Below are 25,889 nucleotides of genomic sequence, written 5' to 3'. Positions count from 1 at the left end.
ATTTAAATGAATGTCTACAGACATAAACATCCAGAAATTAGCTGTAAAGCCAAAGCTTGCAGCATTACTGTGGAGCCATTTTGGAGTCGTGCCAAATTGGAAAGGAAAGCTAATAATTTGAAGGAGGCTTTAAGCTTGATTTGCAAGACGGTGGCGGTTAAAGGTGCCAATACCACAAATTTCAGGAAAATGGGGGCATTAGGAAGTGTGCTCTTTCTTTTTTTTTTTCTGTCTTTCTCCTAATGAAAGTATGTTTTTGGAATGACTGCTCATCCAATCTGAAAAAGCATTTATAGCATAATTTATGTTATGCAGTGGCTGGCTTAGTGCATTCACCCGAGACTAAAACTTCTTCTGCGGCTGAGTTTTGTGAAGCATCTCTATAAAATGAATCTCTTTTTGTAGAATTTTTTTTTTGTTTTAGAGTTTAAGCGCTTCATCCACAGCTCATATAAGACTTGTTGAGCAGCATGCGACATTCCCCGTTATGATTTCAGCTCTCGAGCAGAGCACAAAACCATTGCACGGCCGAGCTTCCACATAAATCATGCTCCGAGTTCCATATTAGATTATGTTTTTGTCTGGCGCTTCAGCATGAATTATTCTGTAAATGCTCGCGACTCGTCTTGGCTGCCTCTGTCACAGAGCTCCGGACAAACAGACACAACGGCCCGTCACGATAAATCAATTACGGTCTGAACGAGTAACAAGTTTTGTCGTCTCACTCAATTAAACACAAAGGCCGCTGCTGAGAAGCTGGATTTGATTGGACGTATATGGCTGTGCGACGCTGCTGGGATTGTTCTTTTAAACTGCATTCTTCTACACTGTGCATCTATTGTGGATAAACCTTTTGTCAAAAATCTAATTTACTGTCAAATCTCGTTTGATTTCCGCTTCTTCTTCCTATTAGTGTTTGCTTCTTTGATGACTTGCTGCTAATTGGACTTGAATGAACGTGACTCATCGTGCATACAACAGCATTCTGAATAGCATGAAGTCACTTGCTGTAAAAGATTTACATTTGAATGAAATTGCTGTAATCCAATTAAGCACAAACTCAGATGAACCAACAAGGAAACATCACCAAGCCGAGCTTTGTCATGCCTTTCCACCAACTTTTTAAGATGTTATCGGGATTCAATACAGGGGAGAGACTTTTTTTTTCTGAAAATGATTAGATTCATACATCATAACTTTTGATATGTTGTCCTCATTAAGGACCCAAGCTTCCAAAGAGGACTGCATGTGCAAAAGTGTATTTTTTGTTTTGTTATTTTTTTATTAAAAAATTGGATCTGCAACCTGACCAGTTTGGACTTTTGTAAAATGTAATTGGTTTCTACAAAGGTTTTTATCCATACTTTATCGGATTAGAGATATAACTCACTCTAAGGAATAAATACATTGATGGGCTTGAACAAGGTTCACAATATTACGTTTTTTGCAGAATCTCTAAAGGATGCAGTTATTGGAAATCAGCATTTCAGCATTTTGGTCTGAGTAGAAGGCATCAGGCTTCCCAAAGGTGTGCTTTTAGTCCAGGGAATGTTGGTGTTTCACTTTTTCTTTCTTTGTGTGAGCTGCCAACTCCACAGGCTAGCACTTATTATTATGCCCCCATCACAATATTGCATGTATGTCTTGCAATTTGGTATTGTAGAAAGATACTCCGCCATGTGCAAATAACCCTCCAGCTAAGCCAAGAAGTCTCAAAGCTTTTGGACCTGCTGAAAAATGCTGGTACCTTGAGTGTCACAACTTTGAAACACCATATATTCTGCACATTTGGTGGCATACGATGCAAAAAGCAAACACTTATGAAACCCCTACAGATTTGTACACCGAGCTGATTCTGATTTGTGCCAACTGGGCCTCTGTAGTTTCATGGCCAAGTTTTCCTTTTATCATTTAGTTGTTCTGCCAAAGGACTTGAAAGGAATGGAAAGTTCAGAAAGAGGAAAATAGAAAGAAGCCTATGCTGAGTCTGGAAACATTTGTTATTACTGCTGAGGTTATGAACTACTTGTTGCTACTTGGGTTGTCACAATCCTAAAATTTCAAAGTCAAAACCAATACTGAGGGGGAAAAAATCATTCATTTTACATACAGCAGCAACCATTTTTGAAGGTATGGGCTAATTTCTTTATAAGCAAAAACTATGACTAATTAGAATATGATAAAATTAGATTTTACCTTTTTTCTAAACTCGGACAAAACCAATGAGTAGGGGACAATTCTGCCCTCGTTTAGAGACATATAGAAGTTTCACCTCCTTGTTTAGAAAAACAGTAGACAAGATAACACTAATAGTATAGGTGATGTAATCCTCTGTGGACGTTTGTACCTTTGATTTTACTTTAACCTACTATGGCTGCTTAGTCCGTGTGTCACTGTGTGTTTCCATTAGCCTAACAATTTCCTGTTGATACAATGAAATTGGATTTGCCGCATACAAAACATATTTTTCCAAGTGCATAGAAGGATCTGGTCCATGCAAATGTATTTAGCAGCAGTCTTGTACAATTCATGTCTCTGTGCTAATTTTGCTTTATATTATCTTTTGTGATCGGGTAGCTATGGGCTCCTACTTTTTTCTACTCTAATTGTCATCTTGAGTCTGGCTCCACCACAGCCTGTTACATTAAAGCCCACATTAGCCTTCCATGCCTTCACAGCGGAATGAGGAAGTATTGGAGGGGTGCCCCGGTTTGTTTCGTCGCGTCACTGAACCGTCAGCTGATTAGCGTTGTACTGTGGGAAGTCGTACCTCAGCAGAACGATCTGCAGCAGAAGAACATCTTGGCACGGGACCCGACACAACCCCGTCATCGGGCTGTTTGTGGAGCTAATATTTAACCGTTGCAGATACTGACCTTTTTAGGTTGCTCTCAAATATTTTTTTTTCTTGTCCATCTACCTTATAGGGAAAGTTCCTCTATACAAAACGTTTGTGTTTGTCTTGTCGATAGACGGTCAAATGTGTTTTTCCTGGCTTCGCTCGACACATGTTAGCAGAGTTTAAACTTTTAGCAGTAGGTCATTGTTCAGATTCATGACTGCAGGGATTCTGTCATCGCTGCAGTCGACAGATATGCAACAATTTGGGTGAATATGAAATGGTCCATTTGTATCAAATTTAATGCAAATTAGCGTCTTTGAATAATAAAATTTTTGTCGCTGTGGAGATAATTGTTTTGACAACCCTAGTTGCTTCTGCAGAGTGTATAAAAAACAAATTGTTAAGAAGTAATGTTGGGATGGAATTTGAAAAATTATAAAATTAATACGAGGCTTTCTAAATAATTAATTATGATTCTTTGCATTTGTATCAGCTACATTTGTTAGGACCTGATAATTGCAATATTGGACAGAATAAGGTAGTTTTTTTGTACTCAAATCATGATAGGTTTTATGTTGGTCTTCATATTAAGAAAAGAAGCTCTTAAGGCCTTCCGCAAAAGGCATTGAATTTAGCCCAGTCATTAAAGTCACTGCATTTTCATTTAGATGTTACATTACATCCTTTAGAAGAAATGTATTTTCCCTTACCAGGCTGCAAACCCCAATCTTAATGCTGCATACATAAAATAATGTAAAAACAGAAAAAAATGTCTGGATTGAAAGGATGGAAACAAAATGAACCTAGCTCTGAAGCAAACACAAGTTGCTACTGGAGTTTTAAGAATCCTGTGATTCCTGCAGAGTTTCTAAGCACCTGTGAATACTGAAGACATTATACATATCTGTGATTTCTTCCGCTTAGAAACGGCTGTATTTACTGAAAAGTTGGAAAAGTTGTGTCTTCTGCAGCAGTATTTTTTATTTTTTTTTGGCTGAACATCTGATGGTCTACCTTATTTTTTTAAAGTAATTCCCCAGCCGGTCTTTGCCATTGGATTTCAAATTCCCCCCACTGTGTGTGCTTGAAAGCTGCTCTTCTTCTGTGAATTAGCTTTCCAATCTCAATTCTAGACTCCCATTCTTCTAAGTACGATTGACTTTTCTTCGCTCAGCTGTGTGTAATTTGAGTGTTGTTCCTTTTCAATGGCACTGCAATCACAGATTGAGATTTGCAGATATCTCCGGCTGCCAACGTGACTCTGAGTCCACGGCTCTGTGTCTGCTTTTGTATCAGAGACGATTTCTTTCTGCGAGCGCGCATCATACCGTGTGGTCTCTCTCTGACCCTGCTAAGCTTGCTTATTCTTTTAAATTTGACCCCAGCTATCGTTTTTTGTTTCCCAACGCTGTTTTGTTTTTTCATCCCTGATCTGTTCACCTTCTCTAATACGATGCACAAACAAGAGCCAGCCCAAAACGACATTTTCTGATACAGATCTCGGCTGACTTCCCCTCTCTTCATGTCACTGCAGGTGTGGATGTGTGGCGGTCGGATGGAGGACATCCCCTGCTCACGGGTGGGACACATCTACAGGAAATACGTCCCCTACAAAGTCCCAGGGGGTGTTAGCTTGGCCAGGGTAAGATTATCATCATTTAATGACATATTCATATCAGCAGAAAGCTTTGTTTCAGCAATGTTTTTACTTCCAAGTGGTGTGTTGAAGAAGAAATCTTGATTTACCATTGCAGTTGTATACATTCCATCTGCATTTAACCCATTCCTTAGGGAGCAGTGGGCAGCCTACACGCCCGGGAAGCAGTCTGGGGTTAAGGGTCTTGCTCAGGGACCCATAGTGGCAGTCTATGGGAATTGAACCGGGTACTTTTGCATGGGGAGGCTGCCACTCCCCATGCAAAGAAACTGTGTCCCAGTTTATGTGTGTTGTTATGAAAATCCGATGTTTGACATAAAGTTTTCAGTGATGTTTTATTTTTGTAATGTTAACCTTTGAGAATTTAAAGAAAACTATTCTCTGTGTTCTGCTTTTGCACAAACTATTTGTATTACCTATAAAGCTAGAGGACTAGAGAGTTACAAAACGTAGTTAAAGAGTACCGACCTAAATACGGCGTGTATTTCTAGTTGCCACAGCTTGACACGAATTAGAATGGTTTTAATGCAAAAAGCAGAAAAACATTTCTCTGCTGTTAATTGTAGCTTTTTAGGCTGAACTCAAATTAACCCCACATCCCACCTCCTCCTTTTCCACCACTCACCCAAGACTGATTACTGGTTAGGTTGTCTCTTTTCCTTCCACGTGCAATATAGACAATCCTCAGTTATTTCACCATTTGCAGTGTATACTATATTTACAAGTGACAGTACGTTTGACATAATTTATCTTTTTTTATATAAACACTTTCTTGCTACCTTTTGTTTGGTTAGTTTTTTTTTTTTTTTTGCATGCTGCTAATTTTATATTTTAAATGATGCTGCTGTTTTGTTTCTGCATTTTCCTGAGCCATCACAATGAAACTTCATCCAGATATGTTGTTGATGATGATGCAAATGTGAATGACAATAAATATAAATCCAAGTGTTTTAGAGGTGAATTTGATACATACAAAGTCAAATCTGGAGATTAGAGCCTTAAAAATGTGATACATTTGTTTTGCTCTAAAAAGAAATGCAAATTTTGCATTCCTGATGGACACAAAACCTCAATGGTATTAGAAAGTATTGATTGTATAAAACATAAAAAACTGCAAATAGATGACAAGGGATTGGGTGTATTGTGTCAGCGCCATGCTTTCCACAATGTTTTTTTTTTTTTTTTTTTTTTTACTTTTTAGCATAAAAATGCCTCATTTATTATCTGCAACCAAAGTGTTTTCTAGTAATTAGCTCACTTGGGGGCTTCAACACTGGCAGCAATGTGTTTAGAAATGTTCATCTGGCCTGTAGCTGAATATTATTCATTATGCATCACTCATTCTGACACCTGGCTCTGTTTAGCCCTGCTGAATATGAGACTGAACCTCTTGACCTGTGTTGCTGCTGTCTCTGTATGACCATTAACCCCTGGAACGGGCTGCAGTGAATGCTGATCAAACAGACAACAGAATTGACATCATGGAGATGGTTACTGTAGCTGCAGCTGCAGCGAGGTATATAGTGTTCGCCTGTGCTGCAATTCACGTAAAAGATACAAATCAGGAAAAAAGAAGCGCACACTAACTTTTGATTGAACAAAAACAGCTTAGGAAAGTGTTTCTGTTTTATGACAACGATGTGGAAAGAGGTAATCGAAAGGATTAAAAAAAAAAAGCTGTGCCATAAAAATAGATTTATGGGATAACCACTTCCTTATAAAATAGGAAAATATGTTGAACATTGAGTGTTTTTAGTAGACAAGGGTTCACCCCAAAGCTTCATAGCCGTGGCATGGAATTACTTCAGTAAAACCTTTGTCAAACACAACAATATGGAATCACGTTCAGAAAAGAAGCTTTGTGCAAAAAAAAGCCTTATATTAACCCGATGGATCATCACAGAGTGGAAACGTAGACTGTTGACAGACAGAACGGCGTTTCAGTTTTCTTTTTTAGAGAAATGTGGGAGGCGACGGCACAAGCAGGAACAAGTCTAAATGGTTGTTTTGTTATTTACAGATCCTGAAAGAGCGGAAACTAAGCTTTCCAACGATGTCTTCTAGGCGAAGATTAGTGAGAAAACAGGCATCAAATTTTGTTTAGAATCACCCGGGAAGCCAGCTGGGTGTTCACAAAAGCTGTTAGTTTGAATGACTTTGCATACCTTGCAGCAACACCTCCCACCCCAGCAATGCCTGTCAATAGAGGGTCCATGTCAACTCACTGCACTGCGATGTGAACCCACAGTGTTTTATTTCCATATAAAGATAGTTTAAATCACTGCATTTCAATATTTGTGTTACATATGTGCATTAACCAGACAAAAATCTTAAAACTGTCCAAAAAATGACAAATTTAACAGTGACGCACACAAAAAAAAACTAAGCAAAAAAGACAATTTTGTAAATGTCAGTTGTTTAAGTTTTTCTTTTATCTCTGCATGTTTTTTTTCTGTCTGCAAATTGCATCGTGGCTGCAATTTGGTCTGAAATAAACATCCTGGTACATTGTTGTTGCTGCTTCTTAATTGCTGATTTGTTTTTTAAAGGAACTTTGTCACCTATTAGGATAAAAATGTATCATCGCTATTTTACAGAGAAATCATATGGAGCAGTCTTCCAGGTGGCAACAAAGGGATTATGCATTTTGGCTCAAAGACGGCAGTTTGGGGGTTGGTGATCAACCTGTATGTTTGCTCACAATGCAATTCTAAAAAAAAAAGGTTAAAAACAATAACCGGTTGCCGGTTTGAACCCCTGCTCTGTCTGTTTCAATTGTTGTGTCCTTGGGCAAGACGCTTTACCCGCTTTGCCTTCTTGCAGTGGATAAAGTGACTGGATAAAGTGCCATACAATCAAATGTCATATACCAGTCCCACTTCTATTGGAAATGTGTTGTCCGGAAAGTTTGTTGAATAGTAGATACAACATGTTTGTTTGTTTTCTTTTTGCAAAAAAAAAAAGAAAAATTTAAGGGAATGTGGCAATGAATTATTTTGCATTTCCTGGAGGCAAACTTAGAATAAGTCCATAAACCTTGTAAATCCCTTCTTGCTTGCAGCGGTGGAGGACAGAGGAGTTCGTGCAGGATTTTTGCAGATGGCACTGAGATCTGTGGTCTGGGGAAGAAGTATGTGGCAGAGAGCCTGTCGAGGTGTGTTAATGAGAGCAGGGATTAAAAGTCAGTATAACTAAAGCAGAAGCCGTGTGGGCGAAGGGGAGAGGGAAGCTGCATGGGGAGAGGTAGACGCCACAGTGGAGGGAGATGGACGTTAGGGGTGATCTGTGACAGAGTTGAAGGTAAGCTGTTCAAGATGGCTGTCCAGCATGCATTGATATATGGCTTAGAGACGTTTCCACCAACAAAAGGAACAGAGTCAGGGCTGGAGAGGTTCAGAGCAAAGCTGAATGAATTATAACTGAGTGGATCAGAGAGACAGCTGAAGGGTAGGAGACAAAGTTAGAAAAGCTAACAGTTTTGTCTAACCATGTGAGTTATACTCGTTTACCTGACGTTAAGTTAAAATGTTAGATTCTTGCAAAAGTTGGACCGAAGCACAGGTGTTTCTGATTGGAGAGACAAGCATGTCGTTTGACATGAAAAATTTTCTGAAAGTAGCAAAACACACCTGACACTTGACAGGGAATAGAAAAATGTAGCTGAAAGTAGCTCTGCTGAAAGAAGTCAGCGCGTAGATCCAAAGCTTTTGTTGTATGGCGACTGAAGATGAATAGGAGCCAGAAAAAGAATTTAAACCTGTTTCTTGTGGAAGTAGTAATAAAAACAACGAAAAAAATCATGTATGGGTTTTTTCATCCACAAGCAGTTTGTCAGTTTGTCTTGAAGTCCTCTGGATGGGCTGTTTTGAGTGAATTTCCTTCTCTAATGGTTTCCTAATATACATGGTTAGCTTTGACCCGGCTAATAAATAATCCTGAAGTAAATCTGACATTAATCAATATGGAAAAGGAACTTAAAATTTCTATTTTGTCTCCATCAAAATGTAAACCAGCTCCAGCCTAGAAGCCTTCTTCTGTGCCTAGCCACTCAATCTAAACAGTAGCTAGAACTTATTTCCGAAGTTCAATTTTCACAAGCATTGCTTAAATATTCACTTTAACCATATTTCTTTTGCAAAAGATCACCTGAGAAAATCCAGTCTCACAGACGAAAGCAGACGAAGCAAAACATGATCCCATCATCAATTGATAGGAACAACAAACGTTACACAGAACCTGAGCAGAAAACATCTCTAGAGTTTGTTTCTTCTGCCTCGGGACATTCTTCACTTATATCTCCAAACCTGTTGTGAAATGCAGCCCCACAATAATATAAAGTTGTAAAAAGCTGAAATAAAGCTTAAACATAGTGATGCGTGAATACACTGTTTTAATGGTAGCTGATTCCATGGCACACCGTCATGTCCTCCTGTGTATTCAACTCCGTTTCTATAAATTGACTGAAACAAATTCTGGTTTCTTCTCAGCATGATTGATAACAGCAACAGGTGACCATGAAACAGTTATTACTGGTGTTATTTTTAAAGGTAATCTCCATATAAAGTTCAGTTGCTTCAACACCACTCGTTCGTAGGATTTCATGCCCACAGACAGACTGCTAAACGTTGCCCCATATGTTCTCCCATTTAAAATCCTGTTAAGCAAATCTTAAGGAGGAAATACACCAGATGCATTCCAGCACATAAGCGCAGCAACGCTGCATACGCGCGTCCTACCCTTAGGTTAGCTTTTCAGTTTAATCATTCAATAAATTTACACTAGAAGCATAATACATGCGTACAACACGTGTATTTACGCTACGCGACGGCTAAATTAGATTAAAGTTCTAATTTCAGACACATGTAATGGTAAAACATCATCCTGTCTGTGTCAAAGTTCACTTCCGAAAGTATCCCAAAATAATAGTCTAGTCTCCGTTCGGCCAGAAGGTGGTGGAAGTCACCTTGTTTTTGACGTTGCAGCTTGGCGGGATGCACTCATTTCTGCTGAGCAGTCTGCATTTCCTCTCACAACACTTCAACTAGCAGATGGAAGGCCAAGGTGCGCCGTCTACTTGGTGCTCTTTCCATGTGGCCAAAGTTCTTCTCTGCGCAGAAACACGTGGCTGTGGAGGTTACTTTGCTGCACCTGGTGTAAATTTACTCTTTTTAAAAACACGGCCATAAGCCTGCTTTAGTCTGCTTTAGTCTGAATGTCAAACTGACCGTAGTTTTCTGCTTCCTGGGACTCTTCCCCTCCCCCACTTGTTGCTGGATGCTGTGAGTCAGCAGGCTGAGGGAAAGAAATTCTTTAGACGCCCTTTCATTGAAAGAAGGATGAAGTCGAGCTCCAAGGTCCAGACAGAATAAGAGTATGAACTATGACTATGAAAGGATTATGGATTTATTTATCTAAATAGACAGAATAATGTGTTTAGTTGTCGAGTGAAGTTTATAGATGAGATAAACATTTTTGTTTCTGGATTAAACCCGGAACTTTATACTTTGTTCCGACCCACCTAATCTGTTTTAACATCGTCAGTCATCAGCCTATATTTGTTTTTCTTCCAGATTCATCAGTTTCTTCGGGGTCTTCTGTTAACTGATGAGTGTGTACAACATGTTAGAAAAATGAGAGAAACTTCAAATAAGAAAACCGTTAATTATTGTCGGTTCTAGTGTGTTTGACCTTCATGTGTTTTAATGGTGATTAATTCCACTCCTTTGTTGTAAGGCACATAAAATTGCACCAATTCTTTCAAGTAATTTTCTTTGTAGATCATTTTAGGGAATTTAGTAAGACACTCTTTCAGTTATTTTTTGGCTTTGTGTATTTTGTTGTCAGTTTAAAGACACAGATGCATATTAATTGCATCAGAAGAGAGACAATGGCTATCAAAGAATGTAAAAAGTGCTTCTTTTTTTGCCCTCTGTAGATTTCACTCCACTGCTGGAACATTTCTTAGTGAAATTTTCCATTAATTTTGATTTTTTTTCTGTCCCGTTTCACTGTGAAACTCTTTCAGCGTTTCGTTGTGATGAAGCATATTTCTCCCATAATTCTCCTGCAGCTTGCGTGCCAAAGGGAGTCAGCAAGTCCCTTCAGCAGGTGCTATGGTTCTGAATAAAAAGATCCTCCAGACACGTTGCCTGACAGTGTGGGTCCTGTGTGGATCAAAGGATCCCAGAACTCTCTGAATGCAGTCAGCCTGCTGGGAAAACCAACCGCTGCACTCAGGTTCACCTGAAGTAGCTCAGAGCTTTAGTTTCGCTGCAGGCAATGAGGCGTGCTGCGGGGTTTTGTGTGTGGCTGCAAGCACTTTCCCAAAACATCTGTACCTGTGAGGGCTGGAGGAGAGATGTATTTATTCTTCCCTGGGAGTCGTGCTGAACCCAGATTATTCTTCCTTTCATCATTCCTACCTCTAAGGCTCCAACGTGTTCTCCCAGACTTGCAAGCACACTTCAGAAGCTGCTATTTCCTATAATCCTTTACACCGATAAGGCTTCAAATGCTTGGATTTCCGATTTACAAGTGGATTATTCACACCTTTGCATTTGCCGCCAAATTAAAAAAACAAAGTGGTTAAATGTGCTACAGTTACGGCGTTTAAATAGTGTGAAAATTGTGTTTTGCTCACATTAGTTTTAAGGAATGTAGTTGCATTCGTTTATGAAACCCTTTTAAGTTAATTCCACTAATTCTGTTCGAAAATTGAAACTCAAATAGCTTCATTATACACAGAAGCATTTATTTCTTCAAGTTTGATGATTCTGGCTTACTGCTAATGAAAACCCAAAGTGAAGTTTCCCCGGAAATTAATAAAATCACTGATCAAAGAAGCTCAACTTACTGAAAACCATTTCAATGTACTGTAGAGGAGAAACACTTGACTGAACCTCAAAGTCCTGCTGGAAAAAGAAAACCCACATGTCCATTCAGCTTCCTGGCAGAGGGAAGCATGCAGTGCTCTAAAATGTCCCAGTCGACGACTGGGTGGACTAAGGGAGCAGCCAAAAGAACGCTCTCAAGTTGTTTGAATAATCACTGGATCCCCAGGAAAGCTGACAGAATAACAAAAGCCTATTTCGATTTCAGAACCTGAAGCGGGTGGCAGAGGTGTGGATGGACGAGTACGCCGAGTACATCTACCAGCGTCGCCCGGAGTACCGGCACCTGTCTGCTGGAGATGTGACGACGCAGAAGGAGCTACGCAGCAAACTCAACTGCAAGAACTTCAAGTGGTTCATGAACGAGGTGGCCTGGGATCTGCCCAAGCACTACCCGCCCGTGGAGCCCCCTGCTGCCGCGTGGGGAGAGGTACAGTGTGTCCTGTTGCTTCCTGGCTTGGTCGGTAAAAAGGATGAAGAAATCCAGACTGAATTTAAGTTTTTTTTTTTTAGTTATTTATCAATTTGAAACACAGTTTTGATGTTTGCTTGGAATCTTTGCCTTGTTCAAACAGCCAATCGTGTGTCCAAAAGTTTCAGCTGCCCGTAGATGTTGATTTGAGGAGATCATCCTCCTCCATTACTCCACCCAGTTTGTGTAAATCCCCAGTACCATTGTCGATGAAAGAGGCAAGGCAAGGCAAGGCAAGGCAAATTTATTTGTAGAGCACATTTCAGTACAGAGACAATGCAAAGTGCTTTACATGATTAAAATTCAGGGGAAAAAAAACAGAATAAAAGGCCCTAAGCACGATGCTGCCACCACCATGCTTTACAGCTGTTGATTGTTTTGTTTTTTTGTGTAACCTCTTGATCCCTACAAACTCATTACTTGTCATCATGACTAATTATAAAGGGCAACATGTTGAGTGAAAATCAAGCTTTATTCATTCAGAGAACTCAACCAGTTTTACCAAAAAATCAGACATTTGCTGCCAAATTCTAACTTCTAAGGTAGTTTAGTTATAATTACACCGTGCTTGGACAGCTTTATACAGATTGTTTGTGATTGTGTTGCCTACAAGAAAGATTCAGGGCATTGCTTTCTCTTATTGCAGGTCCGTAATGTGGCCAGTGGATTGTGCATGGAGAGTAAACACTTTGTGTCTGGGAGTCCGATCCGACTGGAAAACTGTGTGAAGGGCCGGGTCGACGTTAGTTGGAGTCACGGACAGGTAAAAATTGTTTTGATGTATATCATATTTTTCATAAAATAATTTAAAAATGCTTTGACTTGCAAATCCATCAAACATGATCATGTTAATATTTCTGATCATTTCAGCTTATTGTATCTGTAGATATGGTCCACAGAGATATCACCTCCTGCACCAGATTCTGACTACTGGTTATCCATTCTTGTTTTGTTAGTCCTTGTTGTCTCTTCATGGCAGTTTATTTGGGCAGAATAGAGAGGATATCAACTGGCTTGGCTGTTGGTACCACACAGGACTCATGACACCCTTTTCCGTGTTTTCTTTAACAGACATGACTTCTTTCCTGTCCCTTTTGTCACAACTCTTTGTGTCATGGGTGTAAAAAAAAAAAAAAAAAAACAAAGAAAGAAAGAAAGAAAGAAAGAAAAATCTGTACAAACATTGAGCAAGCTCTCCATGGGTGGCAGAACAATCCTGTGATGCTTTCCGATTCTGATTGACACTCTTGAATGTCCTGAAGTCTTTTCACTGCCATATTGTTTTCAGCAGTTTCCTGCATTTGAGGACGGATGCAGTCCCCTGATGGCTGCACCATTTTTACTGATAGAAGAACACAAAAAGTTAAAGCACACTTTTTTAAAGCATTCTGTTTGTAAATTAGATTGACTGAATGGTTTCAGCTGGAGAGATTCACCTGTACTAAAAAAAATGACTTAAAGTAGAGTTTTAGAATAAAGATACGTTTACCCTTTTACTTCCATTGATGTGAACAGCAACAGAAGGATTACAGATTGTATTTTCGTTTCTTTTTTTCCTTCAGCTTCTACATATACCACCTTTTAAATAAGCAATGCTTAAAGAACTGGGAAACAACCTTTTCTGTAGATCAACGTGTTTCATTCACGACCCTGATGAAGGCCACAAGCCGAAACGTGTCGGCATTCCCCCCGTTGGTCAACAGATAAAGTTGTTTTCCAGTACTTGCTGGAGTCTTCATCATATCTTTGACCCTCTGCATCACATTTTAATAACTGATTATTCCTATAGTTTATGTGGCATGTTATATTTGTGCTGTCATGAAAAAAGTACTGTTCAAAGATTTGCATCTTATTAGTCAGCATTTCTATTTTCCCTCTTCATTTTATGAACGAGCAATGAGTAAGGACATTTTAGTTTGTTCTGGGGAACTATAAGCTGCCTATGCTTGCACATCTCATTTGCTGCAGGTAATTATTTTTCTTATCTCCACCATGTTAGCCTCCTTTTGACTGTGGCTCAACAGCTTAGGAACTTCTTATCACTGTAGTTCAATTAGTTAATTGGTCTCTGGCCAAACATTTGTGTTGGATAAAGAGATGGAATACCTGCACCACATGTTCCTATATCTGTTGCCGTCGAGTATTCTGACCAAGGTGACACACGTAACAAGTTTATTTTTAGTTTTAGAATTCACTTTCAATCACATTTGTATCTACATTGTGCCAGTTCATAAGGAAAATTGTCTCAAGACAAACGGTTCAAAATTAAACATGATTACAGAGAAGCATGTTAAACAAAAATACACGATTTAATCTAATTCATGCAATTCAGTATAAATTCAGGTGCAAAGTCAATCACCTACACACAGGTCAAGGGGTACTTTCTTTTGGAAAGAAAAAAGCAAAAATATAAGAAATTGGCAGAGCAGAAATGGCAAGAAGTCTAGCTTCCTAAGTCTGTAACACCAGGACTATGGAGGTGTTTGGTCTTAGTGATTCTTGTGAACCCCTCCCCATTGATTTGGTCACTTTGGCATCTTATTTTAAGCCAACAGTTTCTAATTTGGATTAGTGATTTTCTATTTGATCACCAGGTTGGAGCAGTGGTCAAGTCCGGGTTTTTATAATTTTTAGGCAGCTGGCAATAGCTTAGCCGTTTCTCTCAAAAACAAAACTTAGAGACAACAATTCATGCTTTTTTTTTTTACAACCCGGCTGGACTACTGCGATGCTTTCAACTTTGGACTCAGCCAGTCCTCTCGGAAACAGTTGGTCCAGATCACAGCTGCCAGGCTGTCCATTTTAGAGTTAATTTTTAAAAGTTTGCATGGTCTAGCCCCATTCCACTTTGCAGAGCTGCTTCACCCTTATTCTCCTGTTTGATGCCTCTGGTCAGTTGATCAGCTGCTCCTTGAGGTGTCAAGGTCAAATAGGAAGCTCCAATAGGACAGAGGTCCACTCTATGGAATAACCTCCCTATTCAGATCAGACGTGACCTCTCACTGTCCACCCTTAAAACCTCTCTAAATACAGTTCTATTTCTTGGCATATGGCACAACCTTAGACCTTCTGTTTTATTTATTTACTTTTAGCTTGTACTCTGTTTTTATTATTTTACTGAGTTTATTCACTTTTCTGATTGTCCTTTGTTTACAATGTTCTTAATTTTACATGGGCAGCACATTGTTGCAGCTACGGTTGTTTTAAAGTGCTCTATAAATAACAATATAGAAGTAGTAGTAGTGGAGATAGCTCAAATGAACATTTTCTGGATCACTCTTAGACAGGATGACTTCTAATTTAAAAGGATGTTCCAGAAACCTTTACATTTTGAGATTTAAAGGACCTGCATGTCTAAAATAGTGCTAGATAGATCTATTGACAACTTCTGTCGCGTCAGAGTTTAAAAGCAGAGTATTTAAATTCACCAAGGGATTAATTAACTATTTGGATCAAGCATGTCCTAGGGATAAATATAGCTGAGTGTCATCTGCATAGCAATGAATATGCATTTCATGCTATCTAATTTTAACGTATTCTTAGTAAAGAGAATATGCTCAAGCATTGAACCTATTTTACTCCATTAGTAACTCTGCTGGGTGAGGAAGATTTACAGATAAAATCAACAAACTGGAATGTGTTATATATAGATGGCTAAAAGGGACTGAATTAAATACAAAATACATCATGAAATAAATGTGAATTTACCATGACATAATTAAATAAAAGTACCAATAATTAATTGAATGGTTAAATAATAATGATAACAATGTACTATTTTATTTAATATATCATTAAATAATTAAATGCACCATTAAATTATCAAATTGGCAATTAAATAATTACATGTGCCATTTAAATAATTAAATATATTTTTTCAATCATGAAATGTAATAATTAAATGTATTTTTTTAAATAAAGTAATTTAAATATACACATGATTATTTCATGTTTATTTATTGTTCGTGTCATACTATAATTGTACATTTAAATATTTAATTATGTGTTAAATTAATGACTGGTGCATTAAATTATTCAACGGTACATTTATTAATTTTATGGTAAATCCTCATTTATTTCCGGATACATTTTATTTATTTAATTTTGTCCCTTTTTACCCTCCATAGTCAGACAAATGATTTGAACCAACCTCAGTGCTGTTTCCTTTATCATTACAACTCAATGAGCTCACGTTCTTGCTAGATGAATGGGTATTGTTAATCTTTCTATCCAAAAACACTGCTTACTGCCTTTTTGAAATACAAAAACTATAACAGTACTGTCGAATTCATCCTTGTGTCAATTAAAAGCATAATCCCCCTTTATTGCCCTCCATAAAAGCCTTTTTTGTTGTACCTGTCAAGGAGCAGGTCTTCTTCGTTTGCAGGGTTAGACTAACCAGGACTCCTGGCTGAGCTACAAACATGTGCATTTTTCTGATGGCCAGTGAGCTAAAAAAATTTAACTTTAATAGGTCATATCTGAACAAATTTGTAGGAATGGAAAACAAGCATTACTCATAGATCCATCATTGTTTCAGCTTTAGTTATATGTTGGTGCTACTGAGCTGCATTAATCTGATCAGATCCCTTAAGTCACAAACATTTTGATCATGAAGTATAAATCCAAGAAGCTTTTTTAGAAGATTGAACCATTCTCCCCATTGATTTCACCTCTGTTATTGTCTCATTATTAATCATAATCTTCAGCTAAACATACATAAAGGTCACACACACAGGCGAAGACTTCATTACCTTCCAATGTCTCTAAAGGCCTGCGCTTGTACCCACGTGTCACAACCAAGGATCTTTAAACTGAGCTCATAATACAACCTTAATGGATTGAATGTCCCCCTTTGTTTCCTGGACGCCTCATAGCTTCGACAGTTTAATTGCTTTTGTCCAAAGAGGCATTGTAGTTTAATTTGTGACATGGTTGCGAGTCGTTTTTGGCACCGCAGAGAAATGGATTTGCTGCAAATCACCCGCGGTCCTTAATTGGATGTCCTTGTCAGGTCTTTTTTTGGTCCTATAGAGAGAAAAAAGAGCGAGAGCCACAATGGCTTGAACCCTGAGTTAAAAAACACTGTAGAGCCATGTTGTTCTCGTTTGGTTGAGACCCCGTTATCACACCTTCTCACAGTTCTACATTGGCACTGATTTGTCTGTGTTGATGTTTTTTTGAAAGGTGTTCACGTTTGGCTGGAGAGAGGACATCCGGGTGGGCGACCCAATGCACACCAAGAAAGTCTGCTTCGATGCCATTTCCCACCACAGTCCCGTCACGCTGTACGACTGCCATGGCATGAAGGGGAACCAGCTGTGGCGCTACAGGAAGGTACTCTAGTATTTTTATTCCTCGGAACGTTTTTCAGCCAGAAGTAAAAACCTATTTTAAGTTGAATACTGTTAAAAAAAACAGCCTGTTTTGTTGATATTTTCTCAGTACATTAAACGAATCTATAACAATGGTAAGAAGGAAGAACAGCTGTCTTTAGAAGCTAGGCTTTCATGCATCAGGGTATAACACAAACTGATTTGCTCTTTCCCAGGTTTGACAGTTATCTACGCCACACAATTCATTCTATAATTGTTCATTAAACAAAGATGAAGCCACACTGAGCGGCTACCAAGCAGAACCACGCTTGGCAGCAACAACTCGTCAGTATTATCTGTCATATTACAGTGGAGGAGTCTGCTCCATATCATGAGATTCTGCAGACATTTGTGTCTGTGCAGCCTCCTGAGGGTCCCACCACAGTATTTCTATCAGCTTAAGGCCTGGACTGTGACTGGGCCACCGTGTGTTGCTGTAGATTTGCTGCTGAGTTCAGGATAATTGTCCTGCTGATAGGACAGATTTCATCTGTCGAACAGACGACCTCACATTTGACACTAGAAGAATCCTGTTATACTTTAGAGGAGTTCATGTTCGTGGCTGACCCGACGACGGCAAGCTGCCTTGCTCCTGTGGCTGCAGGGCAGGGCCGCAATACGACCACAATATGGCGCTAACATGTGGCACTTCTTTTTCTCCATGCTTTGTCTCACTCCCACCTAGTTCCAGTTTGGTCTCATGCATCCAAAGGATGTTGTTCCAGAAGTCTTATGGTTCATGCAGAAGAAACTTTTTAAACCTACATCATGCTGCCTTAGTTTTTAGGCATAAGACGCAGTTCAGGGTTGTTTTTTTTTCCTGCCATGAACTTTGAACATTTATCATGCTAGAGTCTAAGCTGGAGCTCTTGAGTTGTTCATAGTTTCTTTCAACATGACTCGTTTTAACCTTGGAGTTCATTAAACGGGATCTCCAAATCTGGGTAAAATTGTTAGTTTTTTTGTTAAGTATCTAGTTTCTTTCTCTTGTGAGAACCCTTCCTGACTGTCCTCATAAGCTTTTTTGGGGTTACTGTGTAGCGACAGTTGCTTCTCCAATTTAATTGCTGATGTCTTTCCACCCCTGCGTTGCATTAACAAACGGCTGTACGCGCTCCCTGATAAAGATCAGATTATTTTTTACAGCGTCCTGATATACAAGATATGTAAAAAAATAGTTCTGGGAGCTGAAAGCCATTAGCAAACCCATCAGTCGTCTTACAGCCTTCCTTCCTAACAACCTTCTGTCTCGTTTTCCAGGACAAAAGCCTCTACCACCCCATCAGCAACAGCTGCGTGGACGCCAACGCCAACGAGCGGCGGGTCTTCATGAACACGTGTGACGCCTCCTCCCCTAGCCAGCAGTGGCTGTTTGAGAGAACCAACAGCACAGTTTTGGAGCACTTTAACCGCGGGACGAACTGAACCCCCGGCCGCTTAGGGAGCCGTGAAGCTGCTGCTGATGTCGCTGCTATTGCTGTGAACAGGGGGGGGGGGGGGTATCCCTGTTTGCCTGGAGCTGGGGGAAGGCTGTTTCTATTGCAAAGGTGCCAGAAGTAAATCAAAAGGGGATATCGTGGAGGAAAGTTAGAGGAGAGACTGAAATTGTTCCTGATCGATGGGTTTAAAAGTAACTTAAGAGTGTATTAGTTGCGCTTTGGCAGCGGGTCTGTCTCACTTCCTGGTTTTTTGCTTTTGACTTATTATCCCAACATTCCTCCCCAGTCCTTCTATCCTCTCTCGCCGTTGGTTCTCTCCGCCCTCCCAGCGCTCACTGTGTGCCTCTGCCCTCCCGTCCGTCTCAATCTCCCTGCATGGCTGCACCTTTGCCCACCCTTTCCATTCTCTCCCTTTTAAATCCCCTTATGTCTCTCCAGCTCTGACAACCTCCCTGGAGGGGGGAGGGGGAGGCTTGTGGGAGGGAGGGGGCTGGTTTGTGCTGAGCCAAAGTCGTCCTGACACCCGGTGAAGCCAGGCAGAACCACTCTGAAGATCAGCCAGCAAGCAGGCTCTCCTCTGCAGCACGGCCCTGCTCCTCGCCTGCAGGCGCAGAGCTGCCGTGAGCGGAGCTGACAGCGAGAGCGAGGGGACGAGACTGCCACCTTCTGCACGCGCTCGGCTCATCCCCCCCCCCCTCCGTTCTATGCCCCACTCAGCGTTTATCCATGACTCATTCTCAGATTTGTCTCTGTGCCGCGTCGGCCTTTCTATTTTCTTCAAAGGCGGTTGCCATCTGATGTTGGGATCTGTGCCGGCCGGGTCCCGCTGGCCCGTGCTCGGGACAGTAGGACGTCTCTGCAGAACAGAACGATGCACATTTGTTTCTGGCTGCAAACCGACCCGTTTCTTAGGCGTCACGCAGAGCTCAGTCGCAACTTTGAAAACTTGAAATGTGTTTCCCCCCCCCCTCGTGCTCGGCTCTCTGCCCCCACACGTAAACGTTTCTAAGCTGTCCTCTGCTGCTCCCCGGTCCATTTACCACAACGACCCCGCCACAGACGGACGAGCGGCGGGCCTCGTTCTCCGGCTGCGTGACGGCGAGGCCCGCTGAGTCACGGCAGGCCGATCCCCGATTGGCCGGCAGCCGAGCTGATGCATCACTTTGGCTGAATTTCTCTGGACGGTCTCACTGAGGCGGTGCTGGGATTCAGATAAACTTGAAGGAAATAATGGAAACTTGAAAATTTAGTGCCTTTTATTGGACTCAGAAAGTTTGTGTGTTCACAGCAAAAGTTTTTTTTTTCCAGGCAGTCAGAAAGACTTTTGGTGATTGTAAAAGCTGAAATGACCCGATGAAGTGAACGCATCGCTGTTTGTTCTCGACTCCTGTGAAGCTTTCAATGTGAACGCACGCCGAAAGCACCGAGCTGGAGACTGTTTTTCCTGGCATAGTTGCTCCTGCCTTCAAAGGTTAATTGTAACCTTTGCAGACCTTTCTTATACCTTGATCATGGCATGATGCTGTGTTTTCTGTCTTTTTCTCTCCTGTGTTCAATCCAAAGTACTTTAATGGCAAAGGGGGGAGGTTCTGGTGTTGGTTTTTAAATCCTTCTTATTTCAGATGTTTTTGCCTGACGTTATTTAATTTTTCTCCATCTTTTAAGATCCCGATTGATTTTTGTTTTCTTTCAGTTAAAATCATGCTTTTGTTTCTGGTTGTCCTGGGATGCTCTGATTCTGTAATACAGTTTGCACAGATAAAAAAAAAAAATACACTCCCTCAGTTTTGTTCCAGGATTTTGCCTCATCACAGTTTTATTGTTTTCCTGTCTTATCTGTGTGTTTATAAACTAGAGACGCACCAATTCATTTTCTTTTTCTTATAAAGTGTGTTAAAACTATACAATACTCCCACCATTTCCAGTCCATGAACATATCAACCAACAGTTTGTGCTTTGATTAAACTCAAAGTGCATCAAGGTCAGATAAAGATACCTTAACAAGCTTTGATGCATTATTGGGATAATCTTGTATCTGTAATTTTCAACAAAAAAAAAAATACGTTTTGTTCTTTTATACTTTTTGTTTGTGTTATAACCTTTAGAATAAAAATAAATGCTTGGTTCAAACTAGAGTCGGCAGGTAAAACCTCAATGAATTTCAGAAATTGGATCTGGGTTGAAGAAATGTGAACAGTGAATGCTAAGCATCTTTCTTCACTCACATCTCAAAAGACATAACTTCATAAAAACGTACATTTGAGGTTCATCGTGAACAGAGCTGCCCAACTTTGAAAAAGAGGCTTTTAGAAACTTATGTAAGGAAGAAATGCATAATCCCCCCCAAAACGCTTCTGCACCGTCTTGTTTTCATTCAATCAGCTGTGAAGCAAACACTCAGGAAGCTTTTAATTCCTCTAAAAGATCAGCCTGGTGCTTTGCCAGCAGTTCATACAAACTCTGAAAACATGCAATGTATCTGCAGCGTCCCATGCACCGGTATGCAGTCTGTGCTGTTTCTGGGTGGCTGAAGGAAGCAGCTCCCATTTTGACTTATTTGTTCACATTTTACTGTGTGTGCAGAGTCCAGACATCATTCCGCAGCAATAAACTAACGATTTAAACTTCTTTTCACTTCAAAGAGCTATGAAAAAACTCTAACAAGTAACCATAATAGCGTACTTATGTCCTGCTCTTGTCAGTGTTGGCTGGGTCATTTCATGTGTTTCTGGGTGCCAGTAGTGACCCAGCAGCAGGTTAGCTTGATCTAACGTTAAAAAAAAGAAAAGAAAAAAGGATTTTTTTATCCTTACGTCACTGACTGTGAAACTGAAAAATATGTTGAAACCACAAACTGGCCCACAGCTAAATATGACAACTGCAGCTGCGTCCACATCTGTGCCACAATATATCCAGATATAGAAATAGAAAGTTCATCCATCTGACGAATCTCAAAATAAGTCTTGATGCATCAGCTACCGTGATGTAAGGAAACAAAAAGCATTTAACGTACAAAGTAACGTTAGCTGTCTGACGTACCCGACACATGCTTATTAACAGCAACTTAGGAGTCTTAATTGCAACTATATTGAGGCCTTTCAAAGCATCCACAGCAGGCTGAGATTAAAGCGAAATGTGGTTAGAAAGTCAAATGATGGTGCTGTAAATTTTCATTTTCATTCCTAACTTGGCTTGGCCTCCATCATAGTGATGAATCATCAGTTTAACAATAAATTAGACCGCTACAATTGCAGGTGGCTTCTGTACATTAAAATTTTTAATTTAAGGACAAAACATTTTTATTTAAACTTACTTGACCTTACAGACTCTTTCCCCACTATTTTTATAAGAAATATGTACATTGTATTATTTGACCTGAAATAGGTCTTTTATCTTTTTAGTTGAGGTCCTGAATCTGTAGCTCAGAAGTCCCTCCTCCCAGCTAGATGTCTGGACATGTCGCGCCTCGTAAGATGTTCAGGGAGTGACATCTGATTCACCGACTCTCTCTGGAAGCTCGGTTACCGTCTCATGACCCAGTGGGCCCAGACTCCTGCAGGCGTCTGACCTTTTCCCAGCCTGATACCACATGAGTCTCCTGCTGCTCGTCTCCTCTGTAACACATATTCACTCGGACAGAGTTTTAAAAGGACACATCAGGAGGGAGACAGCCTGGTCAAGGTGTACTGATTCTGTTTTTGTGGAGAACATTTGGTGGAGCGACGGAAACACAAGGCAGCTCTTATTCTAGTTTGAAAAGAAAGAAATGAGTCATTGCAGCTTAAATCTGCTTCACTTCCACCTATTTAACTGAAAGGAAGCTGATCTTCAGTGATAATTTCTGGCACCTGTTGGTTTGGTATTTTTGAGCTTTGAGATCAAACAAAGCGGCACAAATAGCTCAGCTGTCTGACATTCCTGAGCAAAGGAGCCTTGATCTTATTTTTTACGTTCTTCTTCTTCTTTTTTACCTTTTCAATTAAAGCATTTAGGGAATCGCAATCCTGTTGCGATATCTCCTTTTTATTCTTCCATCTAGTCCAGAGCTATTTTATCCAGTCTGATCAGTTCATGTGGCCTCAGTTTAGCGAGGACACCGCTGAAGCTTTGCCCCTTTGGCTCCTTGACACGTCTAATGCCGTGTTTTAACGTGTTTGTCCATCACAAGCTTTTGTTTTGTGTCTGTGAACCTCCCCAATAGGATTTACGGCTATTTTGTCTTTTTATTGAAGTCTTTGATTTGAGATAAATTAGTGTGTAAACATTGCAGTTTTTTTAAGAGACGCAATCACCTTTTATTTTTTGCTGTATGGGAAACATGGCTCGCCACCCAGGGTGCCACTTCAGGTGGGGCGGCACAAGTTTCAAAGCAAATGACCAGTTCTAACCTGAATGAGTTTTTTTTTTTTTTTTTTTTATTGCGAACTTGCAGAACCAGTAAAAGGAGACAGAACATAAGAAAGCACTGTAAGAAAGTGTGGCCGTATACTGCAAGAGGCTAATGAAGAAGACTTCAGGTACTAAATTTAAGGGTTGTTGCAGAGGTTGTTTTTTTTGGGGGGGGTTGTCTTTTTTAGAGGAATTTATGTGAATTAAACCACCTCTAGTTAAAATCTAAACCCCATACACTCAGCTAGCTTGTTTTCCAATCCCGTTCTTTAGCAGCGTTGGAGTTTTATGCAATCCTTATTCTATGGGTGAAAACAGACGATGGGATGTTCAGGCTGTTTTGGGGATTAGGAGCACATCGGATTGAGACGGGTGTGGAAAACACAATAGACTATAAAATATGGACTAGATTCTTTAAAACCTCAGATTGCATTTTGGAAACCTTAAATATTTTTTGTGTAAAGAGGAGAATGTGTATCAGGCAGAGAGGGAGGACTCGCCCAGGGTGCTATTAATGTAACAACCCCTGCTGGAGAGATGATTCAACTTTGAGTCATTTGACATTTAAGCAATATTCCCTAAGGATGTATTGACATTTCTTTCATACTTAAAAAAAAAAAAAACATATAATCAAGTGATTTGTTCCTACTGTAAAAGCTTCACACCCAGTCTTAAGCTGCAAGCAGACAAACTTTTAATAAATCCACTGTGAGCTGCTCAGCAGGACTGAAAACTTAAGAAGGTGTTGACAGTAAAGGATTTCTAAGTATGGAAATTGGACATATATTCTCAGGTTTTGGTGCAGACATAAAAAAAAGCTAAATTAACCTCTTAACACTGAGATTCTTAGTCTAAACACAGGCTTTTTCATACCTACCAATTATCAGTTTCTCTTCAAACATATATTCCCCCTGACAGATCTGTAAATGAGGTTTACAACTGATCAAGCATGTCTGTTTATAGAAAAACTATTTTTAAGCCTTTGTTCAGGTGTCTAAATGCTTATGTTTGGACCAAAATGCTCAAGTCCTAACAGGTTAAGGGTAAATTATGACATATTTTGTAGAATCCTTCCCTCTAAATATCTGAAGTAATGCTTTGTGGGCAGAGCTCTGATTCACCTCCAACTCTCATTGGCTTTTCTAAAACAAACTCACTTTATTGTTTCACAGCTAGTCATTATGGAAATGAAAAGACAATAGTAATGAGGAAACTTTGAAAACAGGGTGCAGAGGATGGCTGGGTTTCAGTCTGGAATCAAAGCTGCAACTTGCATGAACATTTGTTCCTGTAAATAAAGCTGCTGTATCCCTCGATGTTTACACTGTTTTGAGCCCCATCTCTGTAGCTGAACCCTTTCTTTGAAACAGATTTTGTTAGTTCTTCAAAGGTGTACTAACATCTGTTCTATTTAATTTTTATGCATTTTGGTGAAGCACTTCAAACTAAGATGATGCATCTGCATAAATTCACCAGGACTCAGAATGACGGGATAAAAGCAGTTCAACTACACAAAGTATTTCCTGCCACTTACTCAGTAATTTCCTTGCATTAGAAGGTAAGCTCTGTTGGGAATATGTCATTCATCTTTAATGTAACATTAAATTATAGGGTCCCCCCCCCCCCGATCCCTAGGATGTCATGTTTAGAGAAAACTGGCAGAACAAAATAAAATTGTGTTTTCTAGGAGTTTTGTCAACTCCACGTGGGAATGTTGTTGTGTACTCTTTGTAACTGGGAAAACAGAAAAAAACAGAACAATCCCGTATTTTTTCTACTGAGATTACAACTGTAAAACTGTATTTAGATATTTAACAAACTGTTGCAAGTATGCTGGAGATGTAAGATATTTTGCTGAAACTGTAAAATAAAAAGGTTTATATATTTGGAGGAAATTCTGTCAGTCTCTTGTGTAAATTCAACAAAAGCGAAAAAAATGAAATGCAACACCAAAACACGATTAAAGGGGATAACTCTGAATCATTCCCTGATCTTTCTGTTGGAATGAGAGTTATCAGTAAATTTTGCTCGCTAAGATTAGTTTTACTGTTAACAGACAGAGAGAAACAGGATAAAATCAACTCTGAGGGGTTTTTGCAGAAATCGACTTAGAGACGTTTAAGCAACCTTCTCATTTGTGTTAGATTCAGTTGTGGCGGTACAGGGATTCATCTAAAAGTTGCAGGACACTGGCTTTTGAGAGAGAGAGTGTGTGTGTGTGTGTGTGTGTGTGTGTGTGTGTGTGTGTGTGTGTGTGTTTGTATGGCCACAACAAATCGGCCCCCTACTCGGTAAACAAGTGGAAAATCTGAAAATCTGCCCGTTTCAGTGTTTGGTTGTGACAGAGAGATTATCAAAATATTGTTTTCCAAATGTCACCAGATCTCCTGGATGACCTTTTCTGGGTCTTTTGCTTCTTTAGCGTGCAGATCTGATTTGCCTTCAGTTTGACCGCACAACGGCAGCGACTCGGAGCACCAGGTGGATGGAGCGGCTGCTCATTCCAGACGCCATCGTCTCTCCTAAATAACTCTGCCGGGGACCCCTGCTGCCCGCAGCTTTCTAATTTCCTCCCCTTGTCGCTTCTTGTTGCTGGCGTTGTATCATTTTAACCGCTTCTACGGCCGATGGTGCAAAAATGCACTTTCCACCAACGTTAATCCTGTAATCATATTTCCCTTTGGGGCCTGCTAACTCTGATAGTTTTCCAGTTTCCTGTGATTCGTTCTTTGCCCGGCTAATATGGCTTTTGCAATTCGTTTCTTGCTCAGCTCGTCACGGTGACTCTGACAGAGAGCGTTCGGGGTTTGGGAGAACGTTTTACA

General features: G+C 40.0%; 1 protein-coding gene across 1 annotated transcript in view; it reads left to right on the top strand.

Moving 5' to 3' along the window:
* Positions 1–24,959, top strand: part of LOC105916840 (polypeptide N-acetylgalactosaminyltransferase 10) — a 125,917-nt gene extending 100,958 nt beyond the window's left edge. The window contains exons 8-12 of the mRNA XM_012851468.3: positions 4,377–4,484; positions 11,598–11,819; positions 12,508–12,624; positions 17,049–17,198; positions 18,497–24,959. Of these exons, the coding sequence (XP_012706922.3) occupies positions 4,377–4,484; positions 11,598–11,819; positions 12,508–12,624; positions 17,049–17,198; positions 18,497–18,661 (762 nt within the window). The 3' untranslated portion in view covers positions 18,662–24,959. The remainder of the gene's footprint in view (positions 1–4,376; positions 4,485–11,597; positions 11,820–12,507; positions 12,625–17,048; positions 17,199–18,496) is intronic.
* The last annotated feature ends 930 nt before the right edge of the window (positions 24,960–25,889 follow it).

Source organism: Fundulus heteroclitus, chromosome 11 (assembly GCF_011125445.2).
Source record: "Fundulus heteroclitus isolate FHET01 chromosome 11, MU-UCD_Fhet_4.1, whole genome shotgun sequence".
In the NCBI taxonomy this organism is placed as follows: Eukaryota; Metazoa; Chordata; class Actinopteri; order Cyprinodontiformes; family Fundulidae; genus Fundulus; species Fundulus heteroclitus.
The sequence above is the reverse complement of the archived record's forward strand: the minus strand, read 5'-3'. Positions and strand labels throughout refer to the sequence as shown.